The sequence below is a fragment of the Anopheles coluzzii genome, chromosome 3 (genome assembly GCF_943734685.1).
Source record: "Anopheles coluzzii chromosome 3, AcolN3, whole genome shotgun sequence".
In the NCBI taxonomy this organism is placed as follows: Eukaryota; Metazoa; Arthropoda; class Insecta; order Diptera; family Culicidae; genus Anopheles; species Anopheles coluzzii.
This window is the reverse complement of record NC_064671.1, coordinates 19,488,835-19,507,737: the sequence shown is the minus strand read 5'-3', so window position 1 is coordinate 19,507,737 and position 18,903 is coordinate 19,488,835. Positions and strand designations below refer to the sequence as shown.

Sequence of the window (18,903 nt, the reverse complement as noted above, 5' to 3'; positions counted from 1 at the left end):
ACAAAACAAAAAAAAAGCAAACATCGAACCGCCGATCGCCTTGAATGGTGTGAGTAATCAGCTACTAATTACCTCATTAATAATTGTACTCACGTCACTTGGCACGGGGTGGTGCCGCAAAGGTCGTCATAATTCATGCACCAACCAGCGCAAAACTCAACCCGCAGGCGCGGAGGCCACACTCCCAAAAAGCGTCTAGTGTGTTAGCTTCGCCTCGGCACCAAGAAGAAGAAAATTCCCAGACAGCTGGGCCCGTGCCCAAGGCCCTGCCGGGCACAGCAAAAATAAAAGGAAGGAGTTCCATGTTTCGGGGTGTCATAGGTGTTGTAGAACGGTTCCTTTCAGCACGTGCCGTACCCAGTCTGTGGCATGTCTGCGGCCCACACACAACTCTCCCCACGGCGTACATGGGAGGAATATGTTAGTACGCCCAGAAATCTATGGCCTGACATTTGCACTCCATGGGAACCTTTGCACGCCCATGCAGGGAGCGCGATATCGACAGCACAGCAGCGTAGTGGTGCTGGCGGGCGGTAGATGTAACGCGAGGTTGCTCTAGTATCCTCACCCTCTAGCGGCACCAATCCTTTGGGCGAGATACCACTGTCAATACTCTCAGGCAGGTCTCATATAACCTCAAACCCACGGATATTGTATACAGAGAAAAAAATAGTGAACCATGTTCACCCATCAACCCACCTGGGTCCGTCATCGCACCAAAAACACTGACAAACACAAACGCCCGACCACCTCGGCCAGCTTCTATCGTGTGTATGTGTGTTTGCTCTGGTTCTGGTTGGTCTTAAATTTTATGCCCTCAGCAGACCAGCAACAGTCATCGCTTGTCACCATTAAACAACCATGACAATTTCATTAACCACCATCGCATAAAGCTGACGTACGGGTCGGTACAATTTGACTGCCCTGACGAGCTTACGATCATCCCACTAAAGGGAGAACAGCCACCGGTCGGTCGGTCGGTCGTTCGGTGTACTGCCTATCCTCGCCCACCCTACAGAATGCAACAACGATCCATTTCGCTAAATGTTTTATGCGTTCGCTACTTTCGACAATAATCGTAAAAATTAATAACTTCGACATGACGTGTGCGCGGGCGCGCATTTGCGCGTAGCCACTGGGCTGGGCGAGAGTGGATACATTGTACCTGGCCCCAACGGTAGCTGTAGTAATGGTGAGACACTGGATGGATTTATTGTCCGGTTAGGGCAGTTGGGAGGGTGACAGTTTTCATTACCCTTTTGGCATGTGTAGGATGCAATGGGGTTCTATCGTGGCGGGTGGTTGATACAATGGCTGAACTGCTACAGATTCATTTTTCAATTTAAATTCCTGTTTTATAGCACTTATTCACAATATACGAAGTGTGAAATGAAGTGTGGTGTTTGCAATTTTTAATTAATAAATACATTTTTTCAGCTACTCATCCCAACAAAAACTTGTGTTTTATTTTTAATTTTTGCTTAGTTCCAAAATACTAAAAGACATGAAACCACAAAAATCAAAACATATTTACGTCTCATTTATTTACATCAACCGATAAGTTAATTGCTACAAGCGGTGTAACCCTCCCCGAGGAGCTTTCCCCCTGCGGTAAAGTGCTCTTATTTGCGCGCATAGCAAACCCCACCGCCGCGCGATCGCGCCACCACACGTTGATTGATTATTGCAATCGCTAAAATGGACATTTGCACTTACCGACGCTAATTGTCTTTAGCGGGCGACCTTTGCGTGCCGTGCCGCACGTGTGCATATGATTGCTGAGCATGATTACGTCCGTGTCTGTGTCTGATTTCAATTCGATCGTCAATCGATCATCTTGACGCTATCGGCAGAAGAAGGGTAGCTTAGGGAGAGCATAATTCGGGTGCTGCAAAGGGGAGGTGATTTTTTGTTCGCCTCACTCGAGATGTAATTAACGATCATGATTAATGAGTTTGTTTCCGTACCCGCTTGCATTACTTTTAGATCCCGTGAAATAATCAAATCTGCCATCTTGGACAACGATTTCATGAAGAACCTGGAAATGACACAGATACGCGAGATCGTCGACTGCATGTATCCGGTACAGTACGCGGCGGGCAGCCTGATCATAAAGGAAGGCGATGTGGGCAGTATTGTATATGTGATGGAAGGTAAGTTGAACTATCGTTTTTATGGCATATATTTTTTTTCGGTAAAAATATTGGATTTCAAAATTCAAAAACCTGGTCTGAAAGCAAAATTTTGTATGTATTTCATGTTTTAAATATTTAGAGTATTTTTATCCACATAATATTTTTTTAATCATATCATGGTTGGAGTTTTATTCCTATAAATACGTAACGTTTTTGAACAAATCAGAAAATAATACCTTTAAATAGTATTATTGAATTAATTTTCTAAAATTTTAATTTTGTTTGAAAGAACAATGCTGAGGATGAAATAAAAAATAGTTCCTTCAATCATAATGAACATTTAAACAACGTAAACCGTTCTGCTCTGTCCAATGCTCAGCACCATAGTGCGCCTGCATGGCCGTGGCTTGCATTGCATACCTTCAGGCGTATATCTCAAGTGCAATAGGCAAATTGTCGACTTTGTCGACCTTGATGCGATGTTTTGTCGACATTCGCTTCTCTTGAAACTTAAAATGATTTTTGAAGATAGTCTTGCTTTTTTTTGTTTTATTCTGCTGGAGAAATTAATTTCAAATATTGTTTTAACTGTTTTGAATATTTAAATACTTCAGACAAATTTGATCTTTTGTTTTTTTTTTTTTATTTGCTGAAGAATGTATGATTCATGATAAGACTTATGTCGTTTCTAAATGACAACACCGCCATGCTCCATGTTCTTCCTGTACGGTGGAGAAAAGTTGAGATATTGGAGCTCTTCAAGCAGCAAAAAAGTGATGGATGCATTTGTGCAACATCCGTTCCTGTCCGCATGCGTGACGGACGTTTGCATTGTCGTTCGCCGGCTACAATCGTGTCCGAACTTTTCGCACTCTTCCAGTTCTCCAGCAAGAAGCGAAAGAAGCCTCCCAAGCACAACACCGCTGGGGTAGATTTTTCCCTCATTTTCACTTTCTACTCTCCGACGCCGGATATAACCGCGCAGCAGCATTAGCAGTTGTACTGACTTGATCGATGATCTTACCGCGCTCGCTCACAGTCCGTCTCACGCAGCTGGGCTGTTGGCGCTGCAAAGCAGTGTAGATTTTCGCATCGTGCTTAAAATATTACCCTGGCGTGCAGACCGCAGTGTTTGCTGCGAAGATGAATGGCGGCTGCCTGCACGATGACGACTTGTCGGCCGGCCGGCGAATGCGCTTTCGCTTTCAGATCAAATGACAATCGATGAATTATCTAACCATGCGGCGGGTGCGCGTCATGCGAGAAGCGTCCTGTTGGGAAGCGGCATTTGCGAGGAAAGTAAATTGGCAAGCAATGTGCCTGCCATTCGCCGAGGAAAGTCCCGACCGACAGGAGAAATATGTTGATCAATTCGAAGCATTCATGGGCGCCATCGTCTTCGAGACGATCGTTTTGTGCCGTGTTTTCATCAGCGCGCAAAATCTGGCGCGTTGTTGGCGATTGGTGAGCAGATGATCGTTTCTATTTACCGTGTAATAACCGCAAACAGATGGGTTGTTTGTTTAGCGATATTTGTTGTGCAATTGAGTCGGTTCAATGAAAGTTAGCTCTTTTTTTACCGCGCAACAAATAAGTTTATTTGCAGTGTAAACAAGACTAGGAGCTTGTTAAGTTATGCCTTCGAGGAACGGACTAGATGTATCAGACTTGTATTTATAACTTAATTTACAGCAAACAAACCCCGATTAGCCAACGGGCAGTAGTAGCAACCCCCAGTAGTCGTGTGTCCTCCCCGATTGAACCTTAAAGCGCATGTATTAGAGGCGTGGTAAAACGTGGTAGTAAGATATGCGAAACGTCGGTAAAAAAAATCAGATGAAAAATAACGAAACACGCGTTCGGCAAACGCCAATGCAAACAAATTAATCACACCGTCCCTTGTTTGTGGAGACAGGCAGCCGGGGGCAGTAAGCGGAAGTGAGTGGAACGGCGAAACGGCGAACCGAAACGCCTTTCCATAACCACCCCGCTTGGCCCGGAGTGTGCAACATAATAATTTAACGCTTCACTAACGATTCCAGCGATTCGGCGCGATGCAAACGACCGTGAGGCTTGTTTCAGGTGTCGGCACACTTCCGTTTCTTCCAAATGCCCTTTTTTCTCTCCCATTCTATCTTCGTTTGTACCCGGTCGTACGTACCCGGGTGGCGATGGTTTTTCATTTTTCGATTCTAAAGAGATTGGAAAGCGAAACAGAACCGACCAGTTCGATTAGCACATGTTGCGATGAACGGTTTCCGGCGAAGAAGACACAATGGTCCCGTCTGGAGCTTAAGGGGAAACTGTCTCCTGTTGCAAGAACAACATTCCACACCTGGTTTTGTTTATGTTTTCCACCAGTGCCCTTTTCCCTGAAGATCAATTAACAGTGTGTTTTACTCTTCTAGTGCGCACGCTTCCTGTTCTGCACGAAGTTGACGTAGACGATCGGCGAACAACAGGCGCGATTGTTCTTGGTCATTCGTTAAAAACTCATTTCCAGGGCAGTGGAAGGTAGATCGTCCATTATCTGGATCTTGTAATTCTGAGCTTCCTCTTCTAGACGCATTGGTAAATAATGCTATAAAAACCATCCAACACAAACTGTGTGATCTGCCCACTTGAAAACAGTTTTTGGATGTTCTGAACAATCCAAAATTTGGATTCCAAATCATCGTGCCATGTCCAGGTGTTTCGTTTTTTAGTACCAGCTTTTGAAGTTTGCAACCACCAATAACTCGCTCGTTAGTCGCGTCGTAGCCTTTCGTGTGGCTTCAAATTTGTTTACAGCTTTTCCAAGGCCACAGAAACAAACCGACCGTACATGCCGGTGCGCCTATTCTACTAGGCACAGCAAACACAGTTCGTGCGGGTCGACAATCGGACAGGCTAGCTCCAAAATCTGATCGCATCATGTTGTCGCCACTTAGTGCAGTCATTGGACGGTATCTCGACTCCGCCCAGACATCATGCTCTAGCGGTAAACGATTAACATGCTGACGTTTGCTGGAAGCTTGTAACAACCTTTGCCGATGAAGAACGGGGAGTCTCTGGGATGCCCTGCGGCATATGGTATAGGTGCGACCTGAATGTGATTCTACATTACAATGCTGCAAGATGACGTTGAGGTTGATCTGTCTCTAGATAGCGTAGCGCCTTTGGCAGTCAGTAAGGTTCGTTGTCAGGCTCCCCCGTTTGCGCTGATGTTTGCAGAGCTCGATCGTATAGTTTATGACACCCGACACACCATCGATCTTGAAGCTGCTCATCTCATCTTGTTCTGACCTCGTCCCCGGACGGGTCGGATCTATTGCAAACCTGCACCAGACACCAGAACAATACCCAACCGGATTGTGGCATTGTGCTTCGGGTGGAGGTTTGCTTTCGTGTGTCGACTTAAAAAGCCATTTCGGAGTGACGTACCGCTCACTCACTGCTCACGGGTCACTCGAGGGCGAGATGATGTTGCAGCAAATGCCAGGGTTAAATATTGGGCAGACGCGCCAGACCGGATTCGAAGATGAAATAGTAGGTCCGTCCGATCCGATTGCTATTGTTTCCGAGTCTGTGTGCGGCGGAGAGTCGACTCGATCTCTCGGGTCCGCCGTTTTCGGCAATCGGCAATCGGGGATCTCGGTGTGTTCTCACGAGATTGCGATCGTACCGAAATAAAATCAACACAATGCAGTGCGGTATGGTGTCTTGTTTGTGACGAGGTGCACGTTTTTTAAGGGCTGGGCTGAGATCGGCAGCTGATCGCTTTATAAACGCGTGCAATATTCCAACCGTGTGCCCTCTAACATTTTAATTGAATGTGGGTTTTTGTTGGTATTGTGGTGCTAATTGTTTTATTAAATTAGGGCACCAGCTAGTCTAAAGTGGAATTTAAATGTTTGGGGGGAGAACCGTTTTAGGGTGATTGGAGGTGTGGGAGTGGGTTTTGTACATAATGAAATATCCATTTGTCAAGGCGACGTTTCGTGGTATTGGTACATCGGTTTAGATCAATTAAAATGATTTATGATCTTAGCGTTAATTTTTTGTCGTACTGTGACTACTCTGCGTAATCTTTTCAAATCAAAGGGTTTACTCAGTAGCTACTCAGACTTTTAAGTAGATAATCAGACTGTAAAAACCATAAACAGCTTGTAGCTTAGTAATAAAAATAGAAAACCAAATCTTCTATGATTAAATACCTAATTTGTTCAATGTTTTTTTAACTTCACATGAACAATCGATCATAATAAAGACAAAATGCTAATATAAGACCATTTAAACAATTAAAAATAATGTGAAAAGAATAGAAGAAAACTAAGTAAAAATCATGATATGATTTATACATTTTTGTTTATTTTAACGTAATTTTATAGATTACAATATTGTGAGAAGAGAATGCCACGATTCTGGCTCAAATTTAGCCAATAATAAAAACCCTTGGTTGTGTGTGTTATACACCTGTACATAAGCACCAACCACGTAAATAAATACTAACTATTGGTGTGTGGTTTATTGAAATGAATTGAAATAACTTACTTTTCAACATGCCATCCATTACTTTCGACGTTTTGTATATGATTTTCAATATGAATATTTATCCAAGAAATCAGTATGCTTCCATATTGCAACATAACAAGAGTTCCTTATCACCGGCTACTAAATGCATGGCAAATATGCGTATGAGATGGAGCAAGTTTTTCTTCTCTCCCAGATCAGATCACTCTCCGATCACGATCTTCAATACAATCTGTTTACACAACACTCTCTCGGTAGTGCACACGACAACGATCGTCAGTTCGCTCAAAGAGAGTTCGCAAAGCATAAACAACGGACTTTTGCATAGGGACAACCTTCACGTCCAGCTGTTCGAGGCGCCACCGAAAAAAGCTCCCTCCAATCCCTCTCTTTTCTCTCTTTTTTCAACTGCAAGAGAAATCGAAACGGCACCCCGATCGCGTACACACCGAAGCACAAAGAGGAGGCCCCAAAAGCACAACGCACAGCCAGCCAACGCTCTCGCAAGCAGCTTTCGTGCGGCCCGGGCACGACCAGGCCCGCTCAGTCACGTTTCGCGTTCCGACGGCAAAGCAACACGCGCGCGCGCACACGCCACACCGTCTAGAGGCCGTGCTGTGTTGTGTGTTTCGGGTTTCGAGTGGGGGTTTTTCGCGTGCGTTCCCAGTGCTGCACTGTTGTTTGTTTCGCCCTGCTGTGTACACATCGATTTTGCCGTCACCAGCAGCCTCTGTTGCTGTGCGTGTCACTTGCAAAGGGGGGGAACACAGAAAGAGGAACCACGCGCGTACGGCCCGCGGTTGGATTGGCGCGGTTCGCGGATGCAAAGTTTAACGATCAATCGCAGCCACGATCACACGCACACGTGCGCTTTTGGTAGTGCGGTTTCTACAATTCCACGGTGTGGTTTCGTTTTGTTTTTTTTTTGTTTTTGCTGTTTACGGTCCGTGCTGTGTGTTATGTTGTGGGCGATTGTTTGTGTACGCTTCGGTAGGTGCAAGATCTCCCAGTGTGTGTGTGCGCGCGTCTTGTGATCTTTATTGCACAGAAAACAGGCGCCCATTGGGGCAGCTACAACAGCTCCAAGGTCTGAAAGCTCAAGCGACGCGGGAGTACAATCTTGGGTGTTGAGGGTGATACGACGACCACCACCACCACTTGGAGAAGTCTACAAAAACCCGTTCTAGGCCTTCTAGAGCCTCGCCCTGCAAGCAGCTTTGTTTGCATCGGGTGCTCTATGTGTGGATGTGGTGTAGTACTGTGTGCTTTGTGATGAATGTCCATGTTAGTTCCTGACAGTCTGCAAAATCCCAATGAGATCCCAATTTGATCTATCGACCTCATGTATATTACATCAGACGTGAACGAAGAGTACGATATTCAGATCAGATCCCAAGCGTGAAGAATACTCTCCAATACACTCGAGTGCGTGAAAGTGACATCGACACATCGAAAGTGTACTACCCCAAAGGAAAGTGACAGTGAAGGACATCGTTGACGCATGCAACGTCTTGGAGAGCCAATAATGCAAAACCAGCCACCCTTCTCCATCGACAATCTCCAATCGATCGGATTATTCTGCAACTTCTTGAAGGCACGCTGCGCTGACTCGCTTTGCGGTCGAAGTCGAGTCGCTCGCTGCTGGTTGAAGTGTTTTCACTCACCCTGAGGGTGTAGAACACGGCTTCGGCTTGCATACACCACCCTTTCGAAACGAACTCTACCGGTCGCCACAGCCACGCTTCGTTGTCGGTGTTGGGTTTACCGACCACATAAACCAGTCGACGACGACGCGCGTTTGCCAGTGAGATGAATTTCTTCACCCGCTCATACGACCTTTACTGAAGCCGCGGCGTGTGTACGCTCTATGGTCCCCAGACAAGGAAGTTTGCCAGTAATGTCATGCAGACGGGCGGGTTGAGCTGGAATAAATAACCGGTTAGCGAAAAAATAAACCCGCAAAGGGTGGGTGGAAGTCGATTTGGTTGTTCCGCATGTCTCTTGGAGCTTCTTGGAGTCCCCCTTCTCTCGCGGAGTAGTCATCTCTGCGTTCGGGAAGGACGTTGGCGGGTCCTCAAGCATTCCATCATTCTGTGTGAGCAACCAGTGTGTGAGTAAGCGAAGACCCAAAGTCTTATGTCACCTTGCGAAATGAGCAATCGGTGTGCTTCATGTGCCCGCGGGCACACTATGTGTCGCTTTGGTGACAACTCCTTTTCCTGAGGCCTTCTGAAGAACGAGCATGGAGGGGTTTTTCTTTGGCGTTTGTGTTGGGCTGCACTTTAAACATCAAACCCACCACCACACTGTTCCACTTTTTTCCGTTCACTCCGAAACGGTCGAAGGTAACGAGATTTTATGTTTCGCAGCGCTCTCTTCTGGTGTGGTTCGAATGCAAACCAACCGACACTTTGGAGCTCCGGTTTGTTGTAGGGCATTGTGTTGGGTGTGTGTGTGTGTGTTCTTGTGGTGCACCGTCATGGTCAGTACTTCTGCAGTGTGCAGTAATTTACGTTACTTGAAAAGTGAGCGACATAGCAAACGAGAGAGAGAGAGAGTTGGTTCTGAACGGCTTAGTGTAGGGTGTTGGCTTCCCCTTTGAGTGGCCCTGACCACCCTCCGAATGCGTTGTGAATAATTAAACCAGTGCTCTGCGCTTTTGCGGTACCGCAGTGTCCTTAAAAGATCATTTTGCGCGATTGTTTCGGTGCCATACTTCCCCCGGGCCCGAAGAAAAACTGGAAAGCCACGTTCCAAGAGTGGTTTGTTTGTGCAAAGATTGCAAGATATATGCAAACGAGCAAACTGTTTGAAGTCGTAAGTTGGAAGCATTTTAAGCGCTCTTGGAAAGGAGCTTATAGAGTAGTCTAATTGGAGGGAAACTTGAAAGTCTATCGAATATACCAAAAAGCCTAATCCAAAGCAGCCCAATTTGAGGCGGATCAATTTTGATTGGCGCATGGTGGCGATAGAGCAAAGGTGTGGTATAGACATCGCCACTGATACACCACACTTCTTGCCCCGTCCATAACGGCCAACACAATTAACGAATGCTCGTAGCCATGGAGCACCTTCTAAAACCGTCCCAGGCAGTGGCCCGAATTGAGTCATCATCGTTCAAATTGAAAATCCATTTGGTAATCGGTCTCAGATGATCAATCACCTTAACGAGCGCCCAATAGGCCCCCGTGTGCGATGAACCGGCGTAACACCTCCCGATAACTTCCTTATTGGGCTGCGCCAAGTGACATCCACTGAAGGGATTGGGGTTCGGAGTTGAAAACTGTTTAGAGTTCCGTGTACATTGGACGCTCCACATTGTTGATTGCTTGAAAAGTAGCAAACTTCAAGATATCCTTCACATATCCCACAACAACTCTGTGGCGTATTTTCGATAGCTTCGCCGTACGCGATCATCAACGATGGAAAAGCTCGCCAAGTATGCGCACACTATTGGAGGCCACATTCCTTTTGGGAAAAATCCGAAACCAACACATTTGCCCTTCTGTGGGCGAAATTTGCTGCGCGAAAATGTACTCCTTCTCTCGTGCGCATCAGAAATCAGACCGCCGCGATGAATATCCGATGGCCAAGGAAAATGCCAAGTGAACGTGGAGGTTTGTTTGGAGGATGTTCTCCACCAAAGGGGGGGGGAGCCCATTTTCGGCATACAAACACTGCTGGCATTCAACGTACGTCGCGTGACTGGGCGCGTTGCACTTGTTAGAGCCTTGCAGTGCGCGTGCTGGAATGTGTTTTGTTCCGTTCGCTGAAATCCGTTGAAGGGCTTCGGATTCTTGCAAGCGTATCGGGCGCGCGAGGGAGTGCCCGGAGTGTTCATCTGGTAATTGGACACGTAGACATGGCTTTAAATTAATTCCTCATCAATCGAAGGATGCACTCCCAGACGGATTTTTGCGTGTCGTCGTTGTCGGATCGGGGATGATACTCTCATCCAATTTGTGTTCGATTGAATTAAGCTAAACTACCGTGTAATGGATGTCCCACTTTTTTTTGTCGATAGAGAGAGAGTATGTAGAGTAGAACTGATAATGTATCTAATTTCCTCCCCTGGAAGGGTTGGATGAAGCGTACGTTGATGTGGAAAACGAATCCACTAGCAGTTTCAATTCACGTCGTCGCCGCTTCGGTTTGTTGATGGCTTGGGGCCGTTAATTAGTGTGATGGTTGGTTATGTTGCTTGCTCTGGCCCTCTCGAATGGAATCGAATTTCACTTATCCACCTACGGAGGAGGCCTTGGCTTTGCCAAAGAAATGCAAAACACAGACAGCCGCAAAATCGATCAATTGCGCCCATTTTCGGTGTGTGTTAGCTGTTTTTGTTAGCTGTTGTTGTTTATCCTTTTTTGTTGCTGCCTGGCGTATGTGCGTGGCCAATTTTGCAGCGTATTGTTTTTCGGTGCGGAATCCAACGCACGCTCCAGTAACCTATTTTGCGTGCGGGAAACTAAAGCAACGCGTCGAATGGAGCATCTCAATATCAAAATCAAATCCTATGAACCGCTGTAGTTAAATTGTTTACAGTTCCGGGATTGAATGATACTTTGCTGCCCAATGGCTCTCCAATAAATATGCCGCCTTTTTATAATCCTTTTATAAAAGGTTCCTTTTCCCTTTTGCGAACCTGATCAATCGTAACAAAAGAACGTTAATATGCGAAAGCAAAACGGAATGCATAAATAAATAAAATTATCTGTAAAATGAAATTTTAAACAACTCCATAATGCCGAAAAAAACGATTCGATTTCGAGGCTCTTGTTACTGACGGAGGAAACTGGATTGAGAGCGTTTTGCTCTCTTCTACATACCGGTCGCTGTTTCAGCTGACACGACTTTTGGGGTTGGCAATTTTAAGGTTCGCGCAACCGAGCTTGCCTCATGCGCTCACAAACACACACTCTCGGGGGGACGGAGGACCTTGAAAACTCGTTCAGCCGAAGCGACCCGGGTAGTTGATGGAATCCGTACAAAAGCACACCGATCCAGGATGCACGATCGAAACACGGTGACGGCGAGACGAACGAACCGGTTCAAGGATCATGAGCGTCATGCCTCCAGACCGGAAAAATGGCGATTTCGTTGTCCACACGCGACAACGACCACGACGATGGTAAAGCGGCAGTATTTGGCAAGAAGAGAGGATGTTCAACCCAATTAAATGATAAACAAAAACAACACCAATGCACTTAGAAGGAGGTTGAGTGGAGCAGAACTCAACAACGCTGAGTTTCTTGCAGGAATTAGGGCTAGAATGGTTCCAATGAGTCATACTTGTTTGGTTTATGATGGGAATTGTTTAACAAAAACAAACCAACAAAACAACAAACAAACAAAATAGTATTGGCGTACTTTATTGCCTTGCCTTCACAATTCAATCACGCCTCTCTCGCATAAACAATGCTCTTTAGCAACACTCAAAACGTCCCAGAACGAATTATACATTCCAAAACCGAATGTCGGAGTGTCTTACACACCCCGAAAAGACACGCCAAAAATCGATTTAATTTTTCATCTGTCTCCAGCACCACGGGCGAGTGTTTGTCAAGGTTATTTTGCTGATTGAAATATTTCGCCATTCCTTCGGATCAGATTGTGATGTCATGGCGGTGCGAGATCAACAACATGTTGACATTTTTCGACGCCAAATCTTTAATAGAGCTAGCTGGGTGAAGGCAGCCAAGCACTCATAGATTGGCATAGAAATGAAATCTTTGATTAGAGCCGCAGTTTGTCTACGGGCACTTCAGGAGTTGATGGTGGTATTTTCATTGTACTCTTGATTTAATCATTGAGGTATTTCAATTCGAAGACTCTCGCCTTAGATGTTGCTCTCATCACGTTGATGCTGTTATCAGTTGTTCATCCGCGAAGTGTAACGTGACCCACTCCACACTCTAGCCCGCACCGACAGAGGCCCATCATCAATCCGGAAAGTCCGTAATCAGCAGAAATTCATTGAGGTTATAACTCGGTGATCATTGGGTTTATACCGACCAAAACAAAAAAAAGACTGTCTGGCTACTCAGGAAAGGAAACACCCTTTCAGACAACGGCATAGACGCAAACGGAGGCTCATCACGCTCACTCTACTCTGAAGATTGTACTCCCTGTCTCGCTCGTTGCACATCGATTCCATGGACGGCATTGTAGAGGTGTGTGCCACAGTGTGTATTTATTTTTCTATTTCTCTCGCCTTCTGTGTGTGTGCGTAGCGTCGTAGCTGAAGCGTATCAAATAATATAATCATTACATGTGACGACCAGACCAGTGAATGGAGTGCTTGCTGCTGCCGCCTGTGGCCGTTGCTTGTTGGTGCGGGAGTGTACTCGACCCTCAACTCGGTAGATGCTGCTGTAGCGTGCGTCGTACGTCGGCGTGAAAGACACTATTGTGTGTACAGTTTGCAGTGTACAGGACCTACCCTGTGCCGAAAAGAGTTCAGAAAAGTGTTAGATTATTGGAAATCCCCAACATGAAAGGTGCTACGTAGTGAGGTTCTTGTGAAGTGTTTCCTGTTCCTATGAAGAGGATTGAATTGTGAGAAGATATACATATCTCACCTGGAGGTACGGTTGTGTGTGTGTGTCTGTAAGGTTAAAAGTGCTAGCAATGAGGATCACCCATCATCCGGGCCGTGCGATTGACGCGAGTCTTTCGCTGGAGCAGCGCAGTGCGATGGGTGCCCTGTACGAGGCTAACTGGAACAAGGTACAGTCCAGCATGAACTCACTGATCGAGAGTCATCATGAGACGAGTCCGTATGACACAGTAGGTCAGGCAGCGAGTAGCAGACCGGTCAGCCACCCTGCGCCATCCTATCGCATCTCAACAGTGACTGGATCTTCCGAGGATGATGAAGGCCTCCCGGACGAGGAGGAGCGTGACGCATTTCAGGAGAGCAGTGGCGCACTGAAGGCCCTAAATGGGTACCGTCCAGCCACGATAAGACGCGCCCGCCAGCGACAGTACCCAGAGTGGGACGAGTTGAAAGATCCGAAAGATGCTCCGGATGATCCAAGCGCCACCAAATATCATACCGTTCGTGGGGGACGGATGTTTGAAAATACTCACAAACCTCGACCTGCCTTGCGGGGGTCCAGCATGGCAGAGTTTGATGCGGGGCACTATGCAAACTTGCTCCCAGGGGAAGACCGTGCTCCCGCCGTACCGGCACGCAACGGAACGCTCAAACGTTCCAACACGGTGGCGGCCCAAATTCCAACCGCCCAGCAGCGAACGCTCGATCGACGGGAGCTGTTTCTGCGCCAGCAGCAACACCAGTACACTCCTCCACAGCAACCCTCGAAGAAGGAGCGCGTGCGGCAGCAGAAACCGATCGACGAGTACTCGGATCATCTGCACCGTCCCCCGGTCAGTCACTACCCAGACCCGATGACGGATCTGGAGGGTAAGCTGCGATCAAGTGCGATCTGTGATAGTGCTACCGGCGGTGGTGGTGCACGGTACCGTGATAAGTCCAGCCCGGCCGACTATCGGCGCGGCAGCGATGACAGCGAGAGCAATCTCTCGATCGGCGATCGTATGACATCGTACCGGTCGGATAACGATCTCTGCTCGCAAATCTATCGCGAGGGTAGCCGAAACGGGTCACTCGCAAGTATACCGCGTGCAACGGCGACATTATCCCGCAATCGCACGATCAAAGGCCGGCCTATCCTGGAAGACATACCGGCGGATCTGTTGCCCCGGCTGGAACCGGAAAAGCCGAAACGCTCCTCCAGCAAGAAGGTTGGGTTCGGTAAGATGTTGTACAATACGATTTCCGCTGGTACGAAATTCCCGCGCACACTACTCAAGTCACACTTTGGAGGTGGAGGAGCACGGGAAGGTGGCGATACGTCCGAGTATGATAGTGCGACGGGCTATCAGGATTCGCCACTGTCGTCGATGTCGTCGTCTTCGTCTGCCTCGTCCTCGCCACCATCATCGTCCAAGTCATCGTCGTTCAAGAAACTGTTCGGAGGGGCCGGCAGTAGTAGCAGCAATGGAAGTAGGAGTACCAGCAATAGCAGCACGGGTTCTGGAACATTGCATCAGCAGCGCCGCCAGCAGCTTGGTGACGATTGCAGCGATGCGTACATTATTGCAACGCGACCAGCCAGTGGCGGGAAGTATCCCTCGCTGGTTCCGGTGCATACGTACGCACGGAAGCGTCGCACGGGCAATCTGATCGCCAACGAGCCCATCTACGGCAACGTGGAGGAGATCTACGCCAATCCTGACGGTGAGTTAGCACAATGTTCACGTTTTTTTACGATGTCGTACACCGATGTCTATCCCCTAGATATATGGGGGAAGATGGATTTCTGACTGTGAACAACTAATTGATACACATATCCGCTTTATCTCTAAAGAGAGCAATTAGAGTAGTACCCATCGACTTTGATCGTACTCTATCAACTGTCTTCCTTGTTTTTGCGCGCACAAACTTTCTTCTCCATCATCATCAGAGTAACCGCTTGATGTACGCCTGCCGTCACGATCATAACCATTACAGTCTCACAAGGCACACTAGCCGGATGCACCGAAGGGCATCCTGCTGTGTAACGTTGTGCAGCCTGTTGTTTGTCGTATGTTGTCTCTCTTCATGATTTTTAGATGCAAAAAACCGGCCAAACAGTTTGCAAACACAGCTCACCGACGACTCATAATAAGAGCCTGATGATGGTGCCGCTTTGAAAGGGGCTCCAGTCCCGATAACAATAAATGATGACGATGGCGCTCGCGGGTTCCTTCTTTCTTCTCATCTCATCGCATCCAAGATGCATCAAGCCCGTTTGTTGGCGAGGCAAAGATCGTGAAAACAACCTCTCCGCGCGTCCATCGGGATGCCGTAATGTATCCCAGGTACTTGCGGATAATGGCTCTCGCGATCTCCACCAGATGGGAGACCATTAGTCAGCAATGCAAACACTTACCGGTGGAGGTCCGGTTTTCATTCCCAGCGCAGTGTGTAGCGTTAGCGAATGGTGATGACTTATCGCGATACAGACACATACACACCGGCGGTGGAAGTGACAGAAAGTTAAGAGAAACATTAGAATTTACTTAACACAAAGACGTTGGAGGGAGAGAAATGTCTTCCGAGAGAGATACCTTTGGGCGATGATCTATGATGCGGTTTGAGAGATTATGAAAGGTTATGGTTGCGGTGAAACTTACCTGCAACCGGTACGTTCAAATCCCTTTTTCTACCACGTGTCACCTTTGGACCTACTGGTGCAAAGTGTATACATTCGGGCTTTGATTGGTCGTTGCCGAAACTATTAAATATCACTCAAAATCATATTTCAACCCCGTCAGTCCATTAGGCCGACTATTAGGCGCAATTGCTTCCTACGGTAGGTTTTTCGGTACGCTCAATCCGCATCCAATGGCGCTTTTATGTAAGGTGAGAAAATTACGATCCTCACCAGCACCCCGTGTGTTGGGTACTGATCTTGCAGGTTTCATTCAGGTCTGCAGAGGCGAAGAACCGTCCTAAAAGCGGTTAAAACCCCGTACCCAACACCATGTTGGCGCACGATGCAGGGAACGTTTCACTTGCTTCCGTTTGTGTGCAGCTCTGCGCTCACTGCCGGAACACCATTTACATGACCATTTATTGCGATTAACCGCGTCCAATGTTGCAAATAGATCGAATCCGGACACGCTGTTTTACCACCTTCCCCAGTGCGCGATGACGATTTTGTAACGCGGTGGCGCGCGTGTATGTGTGTGAAATGTGTGGAACCAATCGGAAATGTTTGTGATTCCAATATCTCGCAGCAGACAGAACCACATGTGTGTTGCCGTTTTTGTTGATCCGCTCGCTGCAACGGAAAACAAACGCGTCTGACATCTTCCCAAAACACAGCCGAAAATGGTAAACGAAAGTGACACCGTACCGGGCGGCAGGGAACTGACGACCGTGCAGCATCACTTTCACTTTTGCTACATCTTCGATGGTCAATGCACACACACACACGCATACACACAACACATAGACACGCCGGCTAAGGAAGGCGCATCACAACCAGATCCCGTCTCGTGCAAATCGTGCCGCGCTTGTTAGTCCGTATGCACGATGCAGCCCAGACGCATCAAGCCGTTGCCGTGGAGGATGATGCTACCGCAGCTGGGTTGAACTTTCGCCAAGATGATGGTCCTCCAACGTCTACCACCGTGTCATCAGCGCGTTCGTACGCAAAGTCGAGACGAGACACCGCCCCGTGTCGTCGTTCAAGGCGAGTCGCTTCCTTCCTTTAACCTTTCACTGCTGGAAAGCTACATCGGGGTTTGCCTATTACGAGAGCGCACGCGAGATCTAATCGAACACACATCGTCCTCCGTGCTGGGTCGTTCGTCCGGCAATCGCGCATTCGTAATTAGCCAAATCCTCGCGCGATGACCACACCATCGTGGTTGAATGTCAACATGCTTCGTCTCCGGATGAAGTGGTTTTTTTTGCGAAGAAGAGTAATACGAGAGGGACCCCCTGTTCTGAGACGTTTTAGATATGCTCATTTGAGCGGGATGTGATGTAAGCGAGTGATATTATGAAAGCGAAGAAGATAACGCATCGGGTAAGCAAAACGACTGTTGTGTGTACGAGAGTGTTCCCCCTGTCCAATGTGTGAGGGTGATAATGGGTAAATTACGGACAACTTTAGCTAAATACTTTCGAATTGTTGTCACCAGGTGCTTTCACGTGCCGATGAAAATTGATAAAGACCATGTTTCGTTCATTATCACCCACGTTTTATTTTTAGCTTCTTTAATGTGAGCTTTCGAATCGTGAGCCCTTTACTCAGCTGACCGCTGGTGGTTTGCTTACATTAAGGGAAATTAGAAATTTTTATCACGCATGAGCTGTTTGTCTACGCTTTTAAAGTGGTGATTGCATAACTATAAGACCGAGGTATATTTCCTAATTTATTTTTCAAAGATTTAATTATGTTTCTGATTTCAAATGTAACTAGAAGTTATGCTGCAAATGAAAATAAATCGCTTCTAATAAATCTTGATGTCTCTGAATAAACAGGAGCTGAAGAGTTACATCCTGTTTTTGTTCATATCATTTATAATTTCGATCAGTAGTTTGTTAAAAATTTAATTAAATATTGAGAAATCATTAAATTGCTTATTTTTTTGGTCATATTTAAACAATCTGATTCTTCTTCGTTTTTAAGAACATTGAGCTTCAAACAGTTTACAAATATAACATATTTTACATTATTATAATATAGAATTCGGAACTCTACTCTACCCATTCTGCAATTGGTACAAAGTAGACAGAAAAAACCCCAAAATCTATAACAAACCAAACGAACGGTTCAACCGATGGAGGTTGGCCACACGACCGTTGTAATTTATTCTCACAACAATTTTACGCCATTTAAACGCAATTACTGTGGCCACCGGAACAAATTGGACAGCTCCCAATGCTCTGCGGTTGCTGATGCGTCGTCCTCTGCTGCAAACTAGACCATTTGTTGTGGTGCGTTGATTTGTGTTTTCCATTTTTCGGTGTACAACAGCCGGCGTGTTTGTTTCGTTTCTCTACATGTGCAGCACAAAGCGCATATTTAGGAGGTTATTCGATTTTTCTCTTTTTTCCGTCTGCTTCTAAACATGCCTGCCAAATCGGGCCTCCAATTTCCCAATTCCATTTCGAGCTACGATTGAACCATGGATTGAAATAGATCTCAAAAAAAGAAGCGTGCGTGGTGCGTGATCGTGCGGTGGAAGTTTTATTATGTGATCCTTTTTTTTTTGCACTCTTCCCAGTTGTTCGAGGCTCTGTGTCTCTGATGAAAGCGATTTGTGGTTTGTGAGGTTCCCATTTCGCAGAACGGATAGAAGAGCGTATGCATAATTCAACGGGATTGCCGGTATCTTGCCGATATCTCACACTTGAAATGGCACTAGCAGAAACCGCACACGTGCAACATCGGTCACAGAAGTCACTTTCACTCGGACGTCTTCCCGGCCGACGGTGTCCGCCGTACACTCCAGCCCAAGCGCATCATGCATTCATGGATCACCTAACCAAAAGGATTACGTAAAAACGGTACCGTGGTTCCCTGTTTTGCTCGGTAGCGAAAGTGGTGTACCGCTTCGGTTCTGCTTGCAATGGTTTCGCACCGACACTATGCATACATACATATCTGTCCTGGCCTGGCTGGTTTTAGATTAAACAGTGAAAACAAATCGCTAGCAAGCCTCACCAAAG

At 46.8% G+C, this 18,903-nt stretch overlaps 1 protein-coding gene across 6 annotated transcripts in view; it reads left to right on the top strand.

Moving 5' to 3' along the window:
* LOC120959490 (cGMP-dependent protein kinase, isozyme 2 forms cD4/T1/T3A/T3B) overlaps positions 1-18,903 on the top strand; it is a 129,178-nt gene that overhangs the window by 75,604 nt on the left and 34,671 nt on the right. For 5 of the 6 annotated variants that reach the window (XM_040382927.2, XM_040382929.2, XM_040382928.2 and 2 more), the window contains one exon: positions 1,987-2,153. In XM_040382927.2, the coding sequence (XP_040238861.2) occupies positions 1,987-2,153 (167 nt within the window). Of the gene's footprint in view, positions 1-1,986; positions 2,154-7,199; positions 7,638-12,880; positions 14,914-18,903 lie in introns of those variants that run through there. The other variant, XM_040382926.2, reaches the window with a different exon arrangement.